The following is a 14432-nucleotide window of genomic DNA, read 5'->3' on the forward strand; positions in this document are numbered from 1 at the left end:
ACAATTCAAACCAATGATGATGTGGAATTTTTTTAGATTCCAATTTAATTTCACTTCTTTTTTTAATAATTTTCGTTGACATTTTCTGCATAGCAGCAAATATAAATTCTTAGCACAAATTAAGTCTTTAAAGAACTAAATTAATCTAATGATTAATGGAAAAATTCGTGTAATTTTAAAGTCGCAATTAAACATATTACAGACATTTAAAAAGTTTTTTTTTTTTTTATCTTCAAAGTGTTTTCTTCCTCTGGCCAAGCATACAAGCATACATGAGGAATGCCTGCATATAATTAATCCATGAAATCAATTAAGAAAAAAAAATATCAACTATAGGAAATTAATGTAATGTTATACACATAAGAACACCATTCGCAGTGATAAAATATTTCCACTCATAACTAGACATATCATGACTTACCATGGCTTATAATTGGAAATTAAGAATCTCTCTAACTAATGGCATTTCACAAGGTAAAGGTATATGCACCATTCCAATTTATTGTGAGCCTAATTAAACTAAATGTAATGTGTAGATTCTATTGACAAGAAACAAAATGTGGAATTGAAGGTCGTGTAATTGTGTAATACAAGAAGATCGTGTAATTGTATAATACATGAAGGTCGTATAAACGTGTAATACATGAAGGTCGTGTAAACGTGTAATACATGAAGGTCGTGTAATCGTGCAATACATGAAGGTCGTGTAATCGTGCAATACATGAAGGTCGTGTAATACATAACCTTGAATCTTACATAACCTTACACGACTAAATCTTGTGTTACATAACAAAATTATAATCAGCACAATCCATTAATTTTTCACAATTTGCATACAGCAAAACAACTAGAAATTTGTTTTCGAATATGTTATGAGAGACCCACAACTAATTAATCTATTTTTTCAATATAAAACCCTAACTTTTTGTTTTTTTCCCTTGAATATTAACAAGAAAACTAATTACATGGAATTACTTGTCTCAACTAGTTACATTCTGACAATTTTGCAGTAAATGATAAACTCTCTCCAGCGATTATGTAGTGACGAACTATGCTTCACTTTCTCAGTTGTGGCAGCTTCCCCTTCTCAGGCTTAGTTTGCTCGTGTTGAAGTTCGATTTACCATGTATGGAGAATGAATGTTTGTTTCGGTAGAGGTGATGCCGGTGAGGAAATTGCAGTGTTTGTTTGTTTGAGTTTGATAATGGAGGGAATTGCAGCAGATGAGTGTTTGTTTGCTTCAGTAGAGAAGGGAGAGGTGCTGTCCGTTGAGTTGAAATGTTTTAAAATGAGGATAGCTTAGTAATTTCCTATCAGTTTTTAAAGGGTATCGATGAAAATTTTGGCAAAAACAGATTTTAGGGTATTGTGATAATTTTTGAAGTAAGGAGGTGTACCGGGCGCAATTGGCACAGACAATTAAGCTTAAAACAATTTCAAATGAATTTTAGACTAATGAAAGTCGATTCTCATCCAAGTTTGGTAACTTATTGACATCTTCTCATATAACCTTCGATCAAGTCGATTCTTACCTGACGACTAATTGGTACATCACCGTTGTTCTCTATACTCGCATGCATCCGATCACAAATCTCTCTCCAATTGTCGTCTTTCTTCGCCGTTTTAGCGCATCCTTCTTGAATTTCCCGCATTTCGTTCCCTCCTGTTACAAGTCTCCGGTCAGGTCAGTTTACTTGCCGATTAATTCGGCAAATCTCGAATCTCTTCTCTATCTCTCTCGTTTTCTCGCGTCGTTTCACTTCAATTTTTTGTGTCTCCTTTCAGTTTAAGTGATTGAATTAATTTTATCGCAGTCGTAAGAGAAATTAAGTAATGCTCTTGGATTTAAAATTTTTTTGCTTTCGACTTTAGAGTCTCGAAAGTCAAACTCTGCTACGAATCCATAGATTCTCAATGTTTATAATCTTATTTGTGTTTGACCAGGTAACTGGATCGTGAAATTCGTCGTTTTGTATCAATTCAAGCTTTCGCGAGCTCATGGAATCACCTGGTGAGTTGTGGTGAAACGTTATCGTTTCAATTTTCGCTTAATTCTTTATTGCATATTTTTTTTCTCTATTATTTCAGTTTAATTTAGAAAAGAAAGAGGACCCAAAAAGAGAGAGAGAGAGAGAGACTCTACCATACTCAATTCCTTGCTCATTCTGATTTGGCCTGAATGTTGGCATTGACAATTATTTGTTTTCATTTCCATTTAATTCTCATTTAGACAGTCTTTACTAACGGTCAATAATAGTTTAAGGAAAATTATAATAGGGATTCTGCAATAATCTTTCTGCATTGTTCAAGTTAGTAGACAATGAATAGGATGTTTATGCTTACCTCATTTTGAACCCTGAGGGCTTAGTTGAGTAGTTGATCCAACATATCCAGCAACGGTTGATGTGAGAACAGGATGCCACTTAGATAGGCTTAAACTGGTTTTGGAGGTTTGTATTCATTCTATTGTACGTCTTGCTTACAAATTTTTTATTTTGTATAATATGCTCTTTGTTGGTAAATCTCATTTGACTTAGAAAAGATAGTTTTATCCCAACAGTAGGATAAATCATTGAGATGCATGGCAGTGTGAATATAGTAGACAAAATCATTGAGACACATGGTGGTGTGAACATAGTAAACTTTGTCAAACACAGCTAAGATGAACAAATTGTTTCATTAACCTTTATCTTATCTGCTGTGATGATTCAAATTAATGCTGTTTGGTAGGTTGCAAAAAACGAAATGAGCTGACTGTTCGTATTATTTAGTCAGATCTCTAGCAATAAGTTGAAGTTCATTGTCACATGGGTTGGGAGTAGCATGGGCTGTGAGTAGTAGAATGGATTTATGGAGTTGATACAAGTGCCCATAATCTATCATGTCATTCTAGGATTAAATGGATTGCACATTACTGTAAAGTTGGAGGTTAAATTTATATAATTCGGATTGATTGTAAAATGGGAGGCAGAGATGAGTTAGAAAAAGAATGACCTGTGTCCTTTTTGAGCTGTTTCTAAATCTCCCTGGTGTGCTTCATGCTTAACACGTGTCTTTCCAAATAATTTTGCTTAACCTGTGCTTGTCTACTTCTTGTGCTATTCTGTGCCTGGTCCTGAGCTGTGTTGGTAGATTGACATAATTTTGCTCTGCTAAATGTATAACTTATTAATCAGAGTCCTGTTATTATGGTTTGACACTACTGACATATTGTGTTGGTATTTATTTGTACTTCCCTTGGTTGAATTATTTGCTGTCTCCATGCCATTCGATATGGTGCTACTTGGTTTTTGATCATCCATGACGCTATATATATGTAAAGGATGAATTGATTGTTTTGGCTTGTATTCTCACATTTTATGATTGATCGATGGAAAGGTCTTCATGTATTAAATTCAACCTCACAAGCGTAAGATTGACAGATTGTGGGAAAATTTTCAGGAAAAGAAACTAGACTTCATGGAAGCAATGAAGCTTGAAATTGAACGTCTGCAGCTGAATCTTTCTGCAGCTGAAAGGGATAGAGCTTTATTGTCAATTGGAACTGATCCTGCCTCTATAAATCCAAATGTATTGCTTGATGAATCTTACATGGGAAGACTGTCGAGTAGCAACCACTCTTGCATTACTTGGCCAAACTTCCCTAGAAGACAAAATTGTTGGTGCAATTGGCCTTGAGAATAGTGATGATAGTGTTTTAGACTTCTGGAATATTACTAGAATCGGAGAGAGTTGTTCTGGTGGCGGGTGCAAGGTTCGTGCAGAAACTAAGGTGCCTCCTCTTGCTTCCTCAACTGCAACATCTGTTGGAGCTTCACAATCCCCTTTGTTGTGTTCTCAATGTGAAAGAAAAAGTTTGCAAAGTTTGTTGTGCAGGAAGAGGAGCTCTACTGTTTTCAAATTATAAATCAAGGGATGTGACCAACTACAATGGCTTCTCAAGTCAGAGTGGATCAAGCCATGGAAGCCAAGTTGATGTATCTACCAGTCGTTCACTAACACTGGATGGCGTTATCTGTAAACACTGCTGCCATGAGATTGTGCTTGATGCATTGATGTTGGACTATGTTAGGGTCTTGATTAGCTTGCCAAGAAGTTCCTGTGCAGACAACGCAGCATACAATGCTTTGAATGAGGTTGTTGGATCCTGCTTAAAGGATAGTCTTTCTGAAAGGATTCAGTCTTCCGATAACGTGCAAGCTGCTGAAGTCCTTCACCAATTATGTGGTGGACAGGAATCACTTGCTGAATTTCCATTTGCTAGCTTTTTGCACTAGGTATGTTCTTGGTTTGTATTCAGTTCTCATCATGTTATGTTTTCCTTTTAAATTTCTTTTCTTGATTAAAACTTTTAGAAATATGTTTTAGTATTTGTTCTTATGATATATGCGCAGAACATTCATCCCACTTATCCATGAGAATCCTTGTCTGGTTTGATTTTCAATTGAGACATTTTTGGGAACCCTGAGCAGGTTCCATATGCTAATAATCTTTGAGGTAAGGTGTTGTAGGATGCCTTGAGAAGCTAAAAACCTATTACAAGGAAAAGCTCTTGCATTGTTTTGTGCAATCTGTGTGCTAGCAAGTCATGTCTCTAATAATTTCATAGTTTGCTTGATTAGGAATTTTTTATCTTGATATGGATTGTTTATTCTAGATTCCTTGGTGCCACTGTAGGTTGAAACAGCAAAAGATTCAGCACCGATTTTGTCACTGCTTGCCCCATTAAATTCTGGATCAAGGCACTCATATTGGAGAGCTCCACCTTGTACTACTTCTGTTGAATTTGTTATTGTTCTCGGTTCTGTTTCTGATGTCAGTGGGGTTATCTTGCTTGTTAGTCCTTGCGGCTATTCTGTGGGTGACACTCTGATGGTAAGTGCCATATTTATTCCCTTATTTCCTTGTTGTTCAATAAATTTGGTGATAAGCCAAGTGGCCTTAATAATGAAGCCCAGTACCAGGGGTGGTGGGTAATCGATATTCAACTTGTGAATATTCCTAAGCAAGCACTGAATCAACATAGACCTCGGCAAAAGATCTCCATGCTATTATAACGAAAGTCATATTTTGAAATGATTAAAAGAGTCCCTGTGTAGTGCCATTTCCAAAGAAATTGCAGCTGGGGGTTTAGTTTCATGTAGGTTAGTTTCCGATAATAAACTTTCCATTTCATTAATTGCTGATGAAAAAACCAAGTAAGAACAGTTTTGTTGCTCGTCATTTATGTATATTTTGGTAAACTGTAATTTTAAATTCTCAACGATCTTCCCTTTGTAGGTAAGAAGATGGTCCACTCACTTGATATTTATGATTGTAGATCAGGTTTCTATTGGTTTGCCTTTATCATTCGGAACCCAAGTTTGATATTAACAGAGATCACGTCAATAATATCCTATTGGGGTAGATGTGGGTGAGGATTTAAAATCAAATTTGAAATTGAGGGCAAAGAAGAGAAAAGAAACCACAATAATTAAACATAATATTAGGAACTATTCTGATGAGTTTTAATCTCGAGAGGAACAATTTTCAAATTCAAAATTTAACTGCTAGAGAAATTGTAGCTTTTTGTCATTAGTTAAGAGGAAAGAGAATAAGAACTATCCGGCCCTTTCCTTCATGAATGTGTGTTGAGGTTGCTGTATTATTTAGTCAGTATTTGTAATTTTCTTCCCTGCAGTGCTCTCTGCCTCCTGAATTTGCTACTGAGTCCATATTTTTCTTTGAGCTGTTGCTTCCTATTGCTGTTACAGGTACAAATCTGGGCAAGCAATAAGATACACCGGGAGGAAAGGTCATCAATGGGAAAATGGGATGTCCAATCCCTCATCACATCTTCTTCAGATTTGTATGGTCCAGAAAAGTCCGCTAGTGTTGAAAAATTACCTAGGCATGTAAAATTTACTTTTAAGAATCCTGTTAGGTGCCGCATTGTTTGGATCACATTACGTCTTCAGAGACCTGGTTCGGCTTCAGTTAATTTCGGGAAGGACTTCAGTCTTTTGTCTCTTGATGAAGATGAAAACCCCTTTGCACAAGTAGACAGACGTGCTTCATTTGGAGGAGCAGTTGAAAATGAACCATGTATTCATGCCAAAAGAATTCTTGTAGTCGGAAGCCCAGTAAAAAGGGAGGGGCTTACGTCATCACAGAGCTCTGAGCAGCTAAGTATTAGAAACTGGTTGGATAGAGCTCCACAAATGAGTAGATTCAAGGTATTAGTTGCTTTCACTCTTTGTTCATTCATAATTCCAGCTTTCTGCTTGATGCCTTGCCTCTGATAAACCTCTTTTTTCTCTTCAGGTCCCAATTGAGGCCGAGAGATTGATGGACTACGATCTCGTCTTGGAACAATATCTACCTCCAGCGTCACCTTTGCTTGCCGGATTCCGTCTAGACGCTTTCAGTGCAATAAAACCTAGGGTTACCCATTCACCTTCCTCAGATTCAGATATCTGGGACAAATCAGTAACATTTTTAGAAGACAGGTACATCTCTCAAGCTGTGTTGTATTTACAAGTATCCGCACTCCAGGAACCACATAACATGGTAACTATTGTGGAATATCGACTGCCGGAGGCTAGAGCCGGAACGCCAATGTACTTTGATTTCCCACGACCGATACAGTCCCGACGAGTTTCATTCAAGCTTCTTGGAGATGTTACAGCATTTGCAGACTTCAGAACAAGATGATTCAGGATTGAGAGCTCCGCTTGTGGCTACAGGTTTGTCTTTGTCAAACAGAATCAAGTTATATTATTATTGTGATCCTAGCGAGCTTGGAAAATGGGCAAGCCTTTCGGCTGTTTGATCGTTATTTACATGAGAGAAAGAGTTTTGGGTTTGACTTTGATTTTGATTTGTATTTGTTGTCATTTCATTGAAATTTCTTTTTGTTGTAAAAAAATCAGAAGGTAAAAGTATTAAATTCACTGATGCGGTAATATCTGTGGTGGTTTCATGATTTTATGTTTAACTTGAAGTTAGTAAGCAATGACTTAACAATAGCACTTTGAATTTAACGTGGATCATATTGTATTTGAAATTAAAAAAATAAAGAGAGAAATTAATTGTTAATTGAGTTGGACAATTTTCCGTAGTTAATTGCTCCCAGAAAAGAGAAGAATGGGATTGTGCTTCCTTACACGAAGAAAGACTCGAACGTCTTCGCGCTAATTAATCAATGAATGATTTTGTCAAATATCTGGCCCTTTCTTTCTTGAATGTCTGTGTACAAGTTGCTGTGTCATTTAGTCAGTATTTGCAATTTTCTTCCCTGTAGTGCTCTCTGCTTCCTGAATTTATATTGTTGTGATCTAGTTGCTGAGTGCATATTTTTTCTTTCTCGTTGCTGCAGGTTTGTCGTTGTCAAACAGAATCAAGTTGTATTATTATTGTGATCCTTATGAGCTTGGAAAATGGGCAAGCGTTTCTGGAGTTTGATCCTTATTTATATGTCAGAGAAAGAGTTCTGGGTTTGGGTTTGATTTTGATTTGTAATTTTTGTCAGTTTATTGAAATTTTTTGTTGTATAAAAGCAGAATGTAAAGGTATAAAAATTCATTGATGCTGCAATGTCTGTGCTTTTGAGAAAGAAGAATTCAATGTCTTTTCTATGCCATTGGATTTTCCCACTGCTTGTAAACTTGGGCTGTCGAATGCTCTGTGAACCTTAAGGGCTATAAATAAATTTTCAAGACTGAAGGATTTATTAATCGAGTTCAAAAGATTGTAAGTTGGTGAGCGTTGGCATTTAAAAAATCAATTGTTATTCTCTCAATAATCTCTCTCTTCTGCCGACCCCCCAAGCGCAGAAACCCGTAGATGATCTCTCCTCGTGAAGTGTTTTTCTTTTTCGAGTGAAGGTGGTTTTCTACTTACATATCTCGGGGGTCTTGTGGGGCCTTATGATATCTAATGTGTGAAATTTCTTTCTCATTTTACCATAAAAAATGTCTGTAATGATCTAAAGTTCGAGTCTTAAATTATCTTAAATTTATATATAGAGTGGAGCTATTGGCACCCTATTTAGAGTGGAGTTATTGGCACCCCTACATTACTCTTACAAAACCCCACTTTAAATAAAATTACAATTAAGGACAACTAAAAATTAAACACTTATAGATGTTTTTACAACAAATTATTTAATTCATAATCAATCCTTTAAAAAAAAAATCTATATGTTACTTCCTATCTAACTAAAATAAATTGTACAAATTTAGAATAATCTATTGTTCTCTTTTGATTTCTTATTGATTGAATATTTTTATATTTAAAATTGCTTTGAAATTATAATTTGAAATATGTGTTATTTTAGCCAATGATTAATACTAAAAAACTTATCACTCATATAACTTTTTGATTTGTGTGTAGGGTAATAATAAAATTAAAAATAATTAAAAAAATAGCACAATAATGAGTTTTAACAATAAAACAAATCCAATGAAATTGAAAATTTAGAAAAGTGTATCTAAGAAAAGGGACATTTTCAGAAATAAAATGAATATAACTAAAAATGGGATTTTTTGAGGAGATCATAGGGGTGCCAATAGTCCAACTCGTAATTAAGAATCTCCCATTAGATTGTCAACCAAAAAGACACTTGCATAAGAAGAAGAATTTGTCAGTTTGATTTTTTTTGTAGATCCAACATTTCTCATATCCTGAGCGCCTTTCCGTATCAAATTAAAATAGTATTAGCAAAATTGTAGTGCAAATTCAATTAACCAACTAATAGTCTAAGAAGCAAAGAGAGGATTACAAGTTCACAACACCATTACAAAGGATTCAAAATTCCCACACGAAAACATCAATGTACAGATTATAAACAATCCGAATTGGACACAAGAAAAACCCTTCAATGGATTGCTTGCCTTCCCAATGCTATATACTGTGCAAACTGCGCATTGGCCAAGAAAATGTTTTCAATTTAGTGTATTTTCAAAATGCTTATTTTCTCAGAATAAAAAAAATAAAAAAAGAATTCTTACATGTTTCATCAGCATGATTAAAATCAAAGAAGAAAGCGAGACATAATGTCTCTGACATAATAAAATTACCAAAAATTTCAAGAAAAAAAAAGGTTAAAACATGTAATCTTCAGAAGCATATAATAAAAGAAGACTTCCACAAGTTACTACAATTTCATGCAGTAGAGATTAACTGATGCTTTGACTTATTAGCAGGTTGCAATGAATTATTAACTGATGCTTTGACTAATTAGTTCTGCAGCTAAGTTAAATAAAATAAGGTATTTTCAAAAGCAAAATGGAATCCATAGATAAAACATCATCTTAAACAAATCACAATCTAGAATTAGAGCATTTTCGACATACCTAAGGAACACGAATACGTGAAAACGGGTGACTCATCTGTTAAGAAGTGTTGATTTGATCGGCTCTGCAAATTCTCTTGGGACTCGGTTCTAATTCCTCTTCATCAAAACTGTAATATAATTCCCCTTCATCAGAACTCGAATCAAATTCACTTGTAGCAGTTCCACTCGCGCTTGGCAAATCATCCAATTTCCAAACTTCGGTACCAAAATTGAGAGTAAAAGAGGGACAGAGTAAACAAGAGAGGGAATTTGATACCTCGTTGTATGCATTTTCATAGCCCAGTCTCAGTGATGCTGCAATTGCCATACGTAGTGAATCTGCCAAAATCTTGTTGTTTGCTTTTCCATCAAGTTTCAAGCAGTTAGTAAACCCAAAATAAATTGGTTGTGGCGTCACATATTCCGGATGCCATTGACGAAGGTCAGGAGAGGGTTTGGATAGCTTTTCGAGCACGGATGCATCTAGTTCTTGTACACATGACGGAATCTCTGGCAAAGATTGAAGCCGGTTGCAGTTCATTGCATTTAGTGACTGTAGACACAATGGAAGTTCTGGTAATGACTGAAGCATGTTACAATCCTCCAAGTCAATAGTTTCTAGACCCAATGGAAGTGCTGGTAATGACTGAAGCATGTTACAACGCCTCAAGCGAAGAGTTTCTAGACCCAATGGAAGTTCTGGTAATGACTGAAGTATCTTACAATCCCTCAATTCAAGATATTTTAGACACAATGGAAGTTCTGGTAATGACTGAAGCATATTACAATCCTCCAAGTCAAGATAACGTAGCCACGACAGTTGCTTGATACTTGCAGGTAAACTCTCAAAGTTATTTCCACTTAAATTGCCAATGTTATTCGGCAACATATCAAGTATAGAGCAACCACTTACGGACAAAATTACAAGCCCCGGTAGATTTTCAAATGGCGATGGCAGAGCCGTCCAGACTAAACCGATGTGATTTAAATGTTCCATTTTCTCCAAGATTTCTGGGAAACGCTCAAGGTTCAAGCAGCCATAAAGAAAAAGCTTAACCAAAGATCTCAATTTACAGAACCTAGTTGAAATCCTCTTCAGCCGTTTGCAAAACCTCAAATCCAACTCTACAAGATGAGTTAGGCACTCTATTGATGATGGAACTTCTTCTATTGCAGTGTAGCCCAAGTTTAGCGATGTTACTTTCCCAGAAATCTGTGGAAACTCTTTGAGATTAACACAACAGGAGAAATTAATAGTTACTGGACAAACAAAACGAAGATTGCTTGGAAAAGACATAAGACTTTTGCAGCCCTCAAAAGACAACGCACTGAGATACTTGAAATTCTGGATAGATGAGGGAACACAAGCCAAGTTTGTATAATCCAAAAGATATGTTTCAACATTTGGGGTTTCTAATGGGCCTGGCATCTTGATGAAATGTCGAGAATGACTGAGGTTAATAGATTTTAACTTGAAAGCTTCCTGCAATAACAGATATATAAAGACTATATTAATTAAAAAGCAACATTGAATTCAACAATTAATTGCACGTATATTTAAAGAAAGAAAAAATTAATGTTTTAGTTTTAGTACAGAACTTACCTTTTCTCCTTCCCAAAGTTGCTCCACTTTACTAAAACGCAAATTCAGTTCAACAAGGTTCTTTGGCTTGAAATTTGATGGCAGTGTCCTTAATGGATATGTGTCCCAATGAAGATATCTCAATTTTTTAGGAAGATAATCTAAGCCTTTTCGAAGCTGCACTTTAGAGTATGAAAGTTGCTCTTCAAAGCTCATACTTAGAAACCTTTCAATCTCAGGTACATAAAATTTGAGCAATCTTAGATTAGACATTTTTGTGAAGGCTCCTGGGTCTAAATTGATGCCTTTTATTTTGGACAAATCCAGAAATATGCCTTCAATTGCATCGGTCCCCTTATTAAAAAAAAAACAAAGAATGAGTAACCCTAAAACAGAAAAGAAACATTCGTAAACTTTATTAACTAAGAGCTCCTTAAACAAAAACAAATTCTGTAATCTTTGATTTTATTTTTTTAATATATTAAATATCTATATACGAGAAAAGAAAATTTTGGGGACCATTGCAAAATTAAACTAACCGAAAAAAAATTCAAAATTTGGGGACCATTGCAAAATTCAACTAAACGAAAAAAAATTCAAAATTTCTCTAATTTACAAACCTGTTATCTTAATATCTAGAAGTTGAGAAGACAAGGCCTATTTGATTGGTATAAGATTTCGATTTATTTTTTTAGTCCATAGAATCCAAAATGTTAGTTCAAAATTTCGATCAATTTCGATTTATTTTTTGAGATACAGCCCTTTTTCAAAAGGATTTAACCATCTTACAGCCTCCTTAAGGTACATTTAAGCTAAAAGAAGTGATTGGAGGCAGAACTAGGTGGGCCAATCAGTCCATTTTATTAGCGACTATAGCTTTAAAAAAATTATACTCTAAAACACACCTACTTTTTTGAAAAAAAATATAATTATATTGAAATAGAACCAAGTGGGCCAATCCTCATGGCACTCACTTTGTTCTGACACTCTTCACTAAATTTGAAGAAAAATAAAATTATACTCTTCACACTCTTATTCAAGATTCCAAAATTGAAAAAATTTGGAGTTTTCTTTAAAAATTTAAAATTTGAAGACTTGTTCTCTTGACACCCTCAGTCATTAATTTCACCTAATTATGGTTTTTATGATTTTGGTTGTTTTGTTCATAAAATAATTTTACTAAAGGATGTTCTCGTAATAATAAAAATTATTAAAAAAACATGGGTGTGCTGGTATGGTTGGGAAAATACGAGTGCAGAACTCCAAACAAATAAAAGATTTATATAAATCATGCATTTGCAAGCGGCTATCTAGCTCATGCGTTGGGAAGCAGTTATATGACACTGTTATGAGTGACTTGTCCACGAGGACATCCAGTCTGTGAGACCCAGAATCATCAAGTATCCTTGTCACAAAATCTTTATCCTCTCCCTCAAGGAAACACGCAATATCTAGAAACATACTCTTCTCCTTGCGTGTTAATTCATTAAAGCTAATCTTTAATATATCATAAATACCATGAATATCAGATTCACAAATCCGATTTAAGTCGTCCAATACATTTTCCCAATGGCTTTTCCTCTTGAGATACAGGGAGGAACCCAACACTTTAAGAACTAATGGATTGCCATTGGCATACCATACAACCCTCCATGAGTGCTGGTAGAGATCTTCAGGACAATGATTTTCTTTAACAGCGAAGTTACAAAAATGCTCGAAAGCCTCATCAAATTTCAATCCATTGACCCTATATATTTTCTCCTTCTCCACTCCAAATTTTTCGAGGACTCGTTTATCCCTGGTGGTTACAACAATTCTACTTCCTGGACCATATTGATCAAGCCCTCCAATCAAACCCTCTAATTGTTCATCTTTATTCACATCATCGAGTACAATCAACGCCTTCATGCGTCGGACCCTCCCTTTAGTAAATAGTGGAATATTGGGACCAGCTACTTCAAGTTTTTCACTTAATATTGTCGAAAGCATTTCCTTTTGTAGGTCTTCTAGGCCACCCTCTGTTTCTGATTTTCTCCAAACATTTTTTGCAAAGTATTTACCATCAAACTCACCAGAAAATTGATCGAAAATAGCTTCAGCAAGGGTGGTTTTGCCTATACCGCCCATGCCCCAAATTCCAACAATTTGGACAGTATCCGACAAATCCATACACAGAAATGGTTTAATCTGCTCAATTCGTGAATTTAATCCAACTAGGCCGTTGGATGAGTCCGTTGAGACTGTTATTTTTTCCAACTTCTTCAAAACATCTTCGACAATTTTGTTTACAAGTTCCGCATCGTGCCTAATAGAAAGGTGCAAAGATGCAAAAACATTGAGTCAAATCGGGGCCGAGACAGAAACAGAGAAAAGATGAATTAGGAAAGAGAGTTACCTGAATTTCGTGGATTCATGGCCGGCTATTTGGGATGTTTCTGTCAGTGCATCCCTCCACCTCTGAACCATTTCTGGTTTATCTTCGAACTGTTTTTTGAGCTCATCAAAACGGTCTCCAAATGTTCCGTTTTGATGCCGCACATCAGATGGACTTACTCCATAGAAGACTGGAATAATAATTTGGCCGTTTGTGTTCTTGCATTCAAGAATCTTGACAAGTTCATTCAGGCACCATTTTGAAGAAGCGTAGTCCTTTGAGAAAATGACCACCGAAATTTTTGAACCTTCGATTGCGTTCAAAAGGGCGGGTGAAATCTCATCTCCTCGCCTAAGCTCTTCATCATCAATAAATGTTTTGATTTTCTTTCCTTCATACAATTTATCATAGAGATAGCAAGTAAAGCTCTTACGAGTGTCCTCCCCTCTAAAGTTGAGGAAGACTTCATAATTGCCACAAGAAGAAGAGGAAGCCATGAAGGAAATTTTAGAAAATTGGTGACAGAAACAGAGAATTAATCTTGAGAGTTGAGAGAGGAGATGTAAGAATGAACATGTGTGAAGATTCTTGCGAGTACATATTAAATAATTGAATGGCTGGAGCTTTCTTAGTTTCCTGGAAATTTCCTGGAGCTTTCGTTTACATGCTCTGTCAAGTCATGAAACATAATCATGATAATGGGGCAGACCGAAAAGAAAAGCAACAATTCAAATATTTGATTCAACCAATATAAAAAGGAAGGAAAAGCAAAGAAAGGAAATGTTGAAAGTAGAGTTAGGGAATTATAAAAAGCTGAAGGAAATTGGAATTTTGCACAATTTCTACAGCGAGGAACTTTCAGAGTCGTTACCTCATTGTTACAGTTTAGATTAAGATGTGAGGGTGCAAGCATTTACCTAGATTTTACCTCCGCACTAAATTCTTAAGTTTTGAAAATTATGAGACCTTTATATTGGAACATATTATAATCGAATCAAAACTTAAAATTTTAATATTGTTAATCTTTAATCTTTAAAAAAAAATTACCTCGCCGTTACAGTTTGGATTAAGATTTGAATAAGTATTTACCTAAATTTTATCTCCGCCTGTAAATTCTTATGTTTTAAAAATTATGAGACCTTTATATTGGGAGATATTAT

The 14432-nt window shown here is 35.3% G+C and overlaps 3 protein-coding genes and 1 long non-coding RNA gene across 6 annotated transcripts; 2 read left to right on the plus strand and 2 right to left on the minus strand.

Annotated features, from left to right (window-relative positions):
* Positions 1-1444: 1444 nt before the first annotated feature.
* On the plus strand, positions 1445-2012 carry LOC112100131. Its single transcript, XR_002906455.1, has 2 exons — positions 1445-1684; positions 1945-2012. It is a non-coding gene; the product is annotated as an uncharacterized LOC112100131 (long non-coding RNA).
* A 3087-nt stretch (positions 2013-5099) lies between these two features.
* Positions 5100-6901, plus strand: LOC112100130 (probable phosphoinositide phosphatase SAC9). Its single transcript, XM_024188452.1, has 3 exons — positions 5100-5140; positions 5681-6215; positions 6304-6901. Exons 2-3 carry the CDS (start codon positions 5802-5804, stop codon positions 6691-6693), a joined length of 804 nt encoding a protein of 267 aa, XP_024044220.1. The 5' UTR covers positions 5100-5140; positions 5681-5801; the 3' UTR covers positions 6694-6901.
* Positions 6902-8652: 1751 nt separating this feature from the next.
* On the minus strand, positions 8653-11273 carry LOC112100191 (disease resistance-like protein DSC1). Of its 3 annotated transcripts, XM_024188834.1 has the most exons (4): positions 10920-11273; positions 10098-10799; positions 9336-9908; positions 8653-8899 (listed from the first exon to the last, which is right to left on the minus strand). In XM_024188834.1, the coding sequence occupies exons 1-3, from the start codon at positions 11169-11171 to the stop codon at positions 9375-9377; spliced, it is 1488 nt and encodes a 495-aa protein (XP_024044602.1). In that variant the 5' UTR covers positions 11172-11273; the 3' UTR covers positions 8653-8899; positions 9336-9374. The 3 variants fall into 3 exon arrangements, with proteins under 3 accessions (XP_024044602.1, XP_024044601.1, XP_024044600.1); XM_024188833.1 differs by having other exon boundaries at positions 9336-10685; XM_024188832.1 differs by having other exon boundaries at positions 9336-10799.
* An 804-nt stretch (positions 11274-12077) lies between these two features.
* LOC18046139 (TMV resistance protein N) lies at positions 12078-13968 on the minus strand. Its single transcript, XM_024187294.1, has 2 exons — positions 13294-13968; positions 12078-13203 (listed from the first exon to the last, which is right to left on the minus strand). Exons 1-2 carry the CDS (start codon positions 13767-13769, stop codon positions 12078-12080), a joined length of 1602 nt encoding a protein of 533 aa, XP_024043062.1. The 5' UTR covers positions 13770-13968.
* Positions 13969-14432: the final 464 nt, after the last annotated feature.

The sequence above is a fragment of the Citrus clementina genome, unplaced genomic scaffold (genome assembly GCF_000493195.1).
Source record: "Citrus clementina cultivar Clemenules unplaced genomic scaffold, Citrus_clementina_v1.0 scaffold_3, whole genome shotgun sequence".
Taxonomy (NCBI): domain Eukaryota; kingdom Viridiplantae; phylum Streptophyta; class Magnoliopsida; order Sapindales; family Rutaceae; genus Citrus; species Citrus x clementina.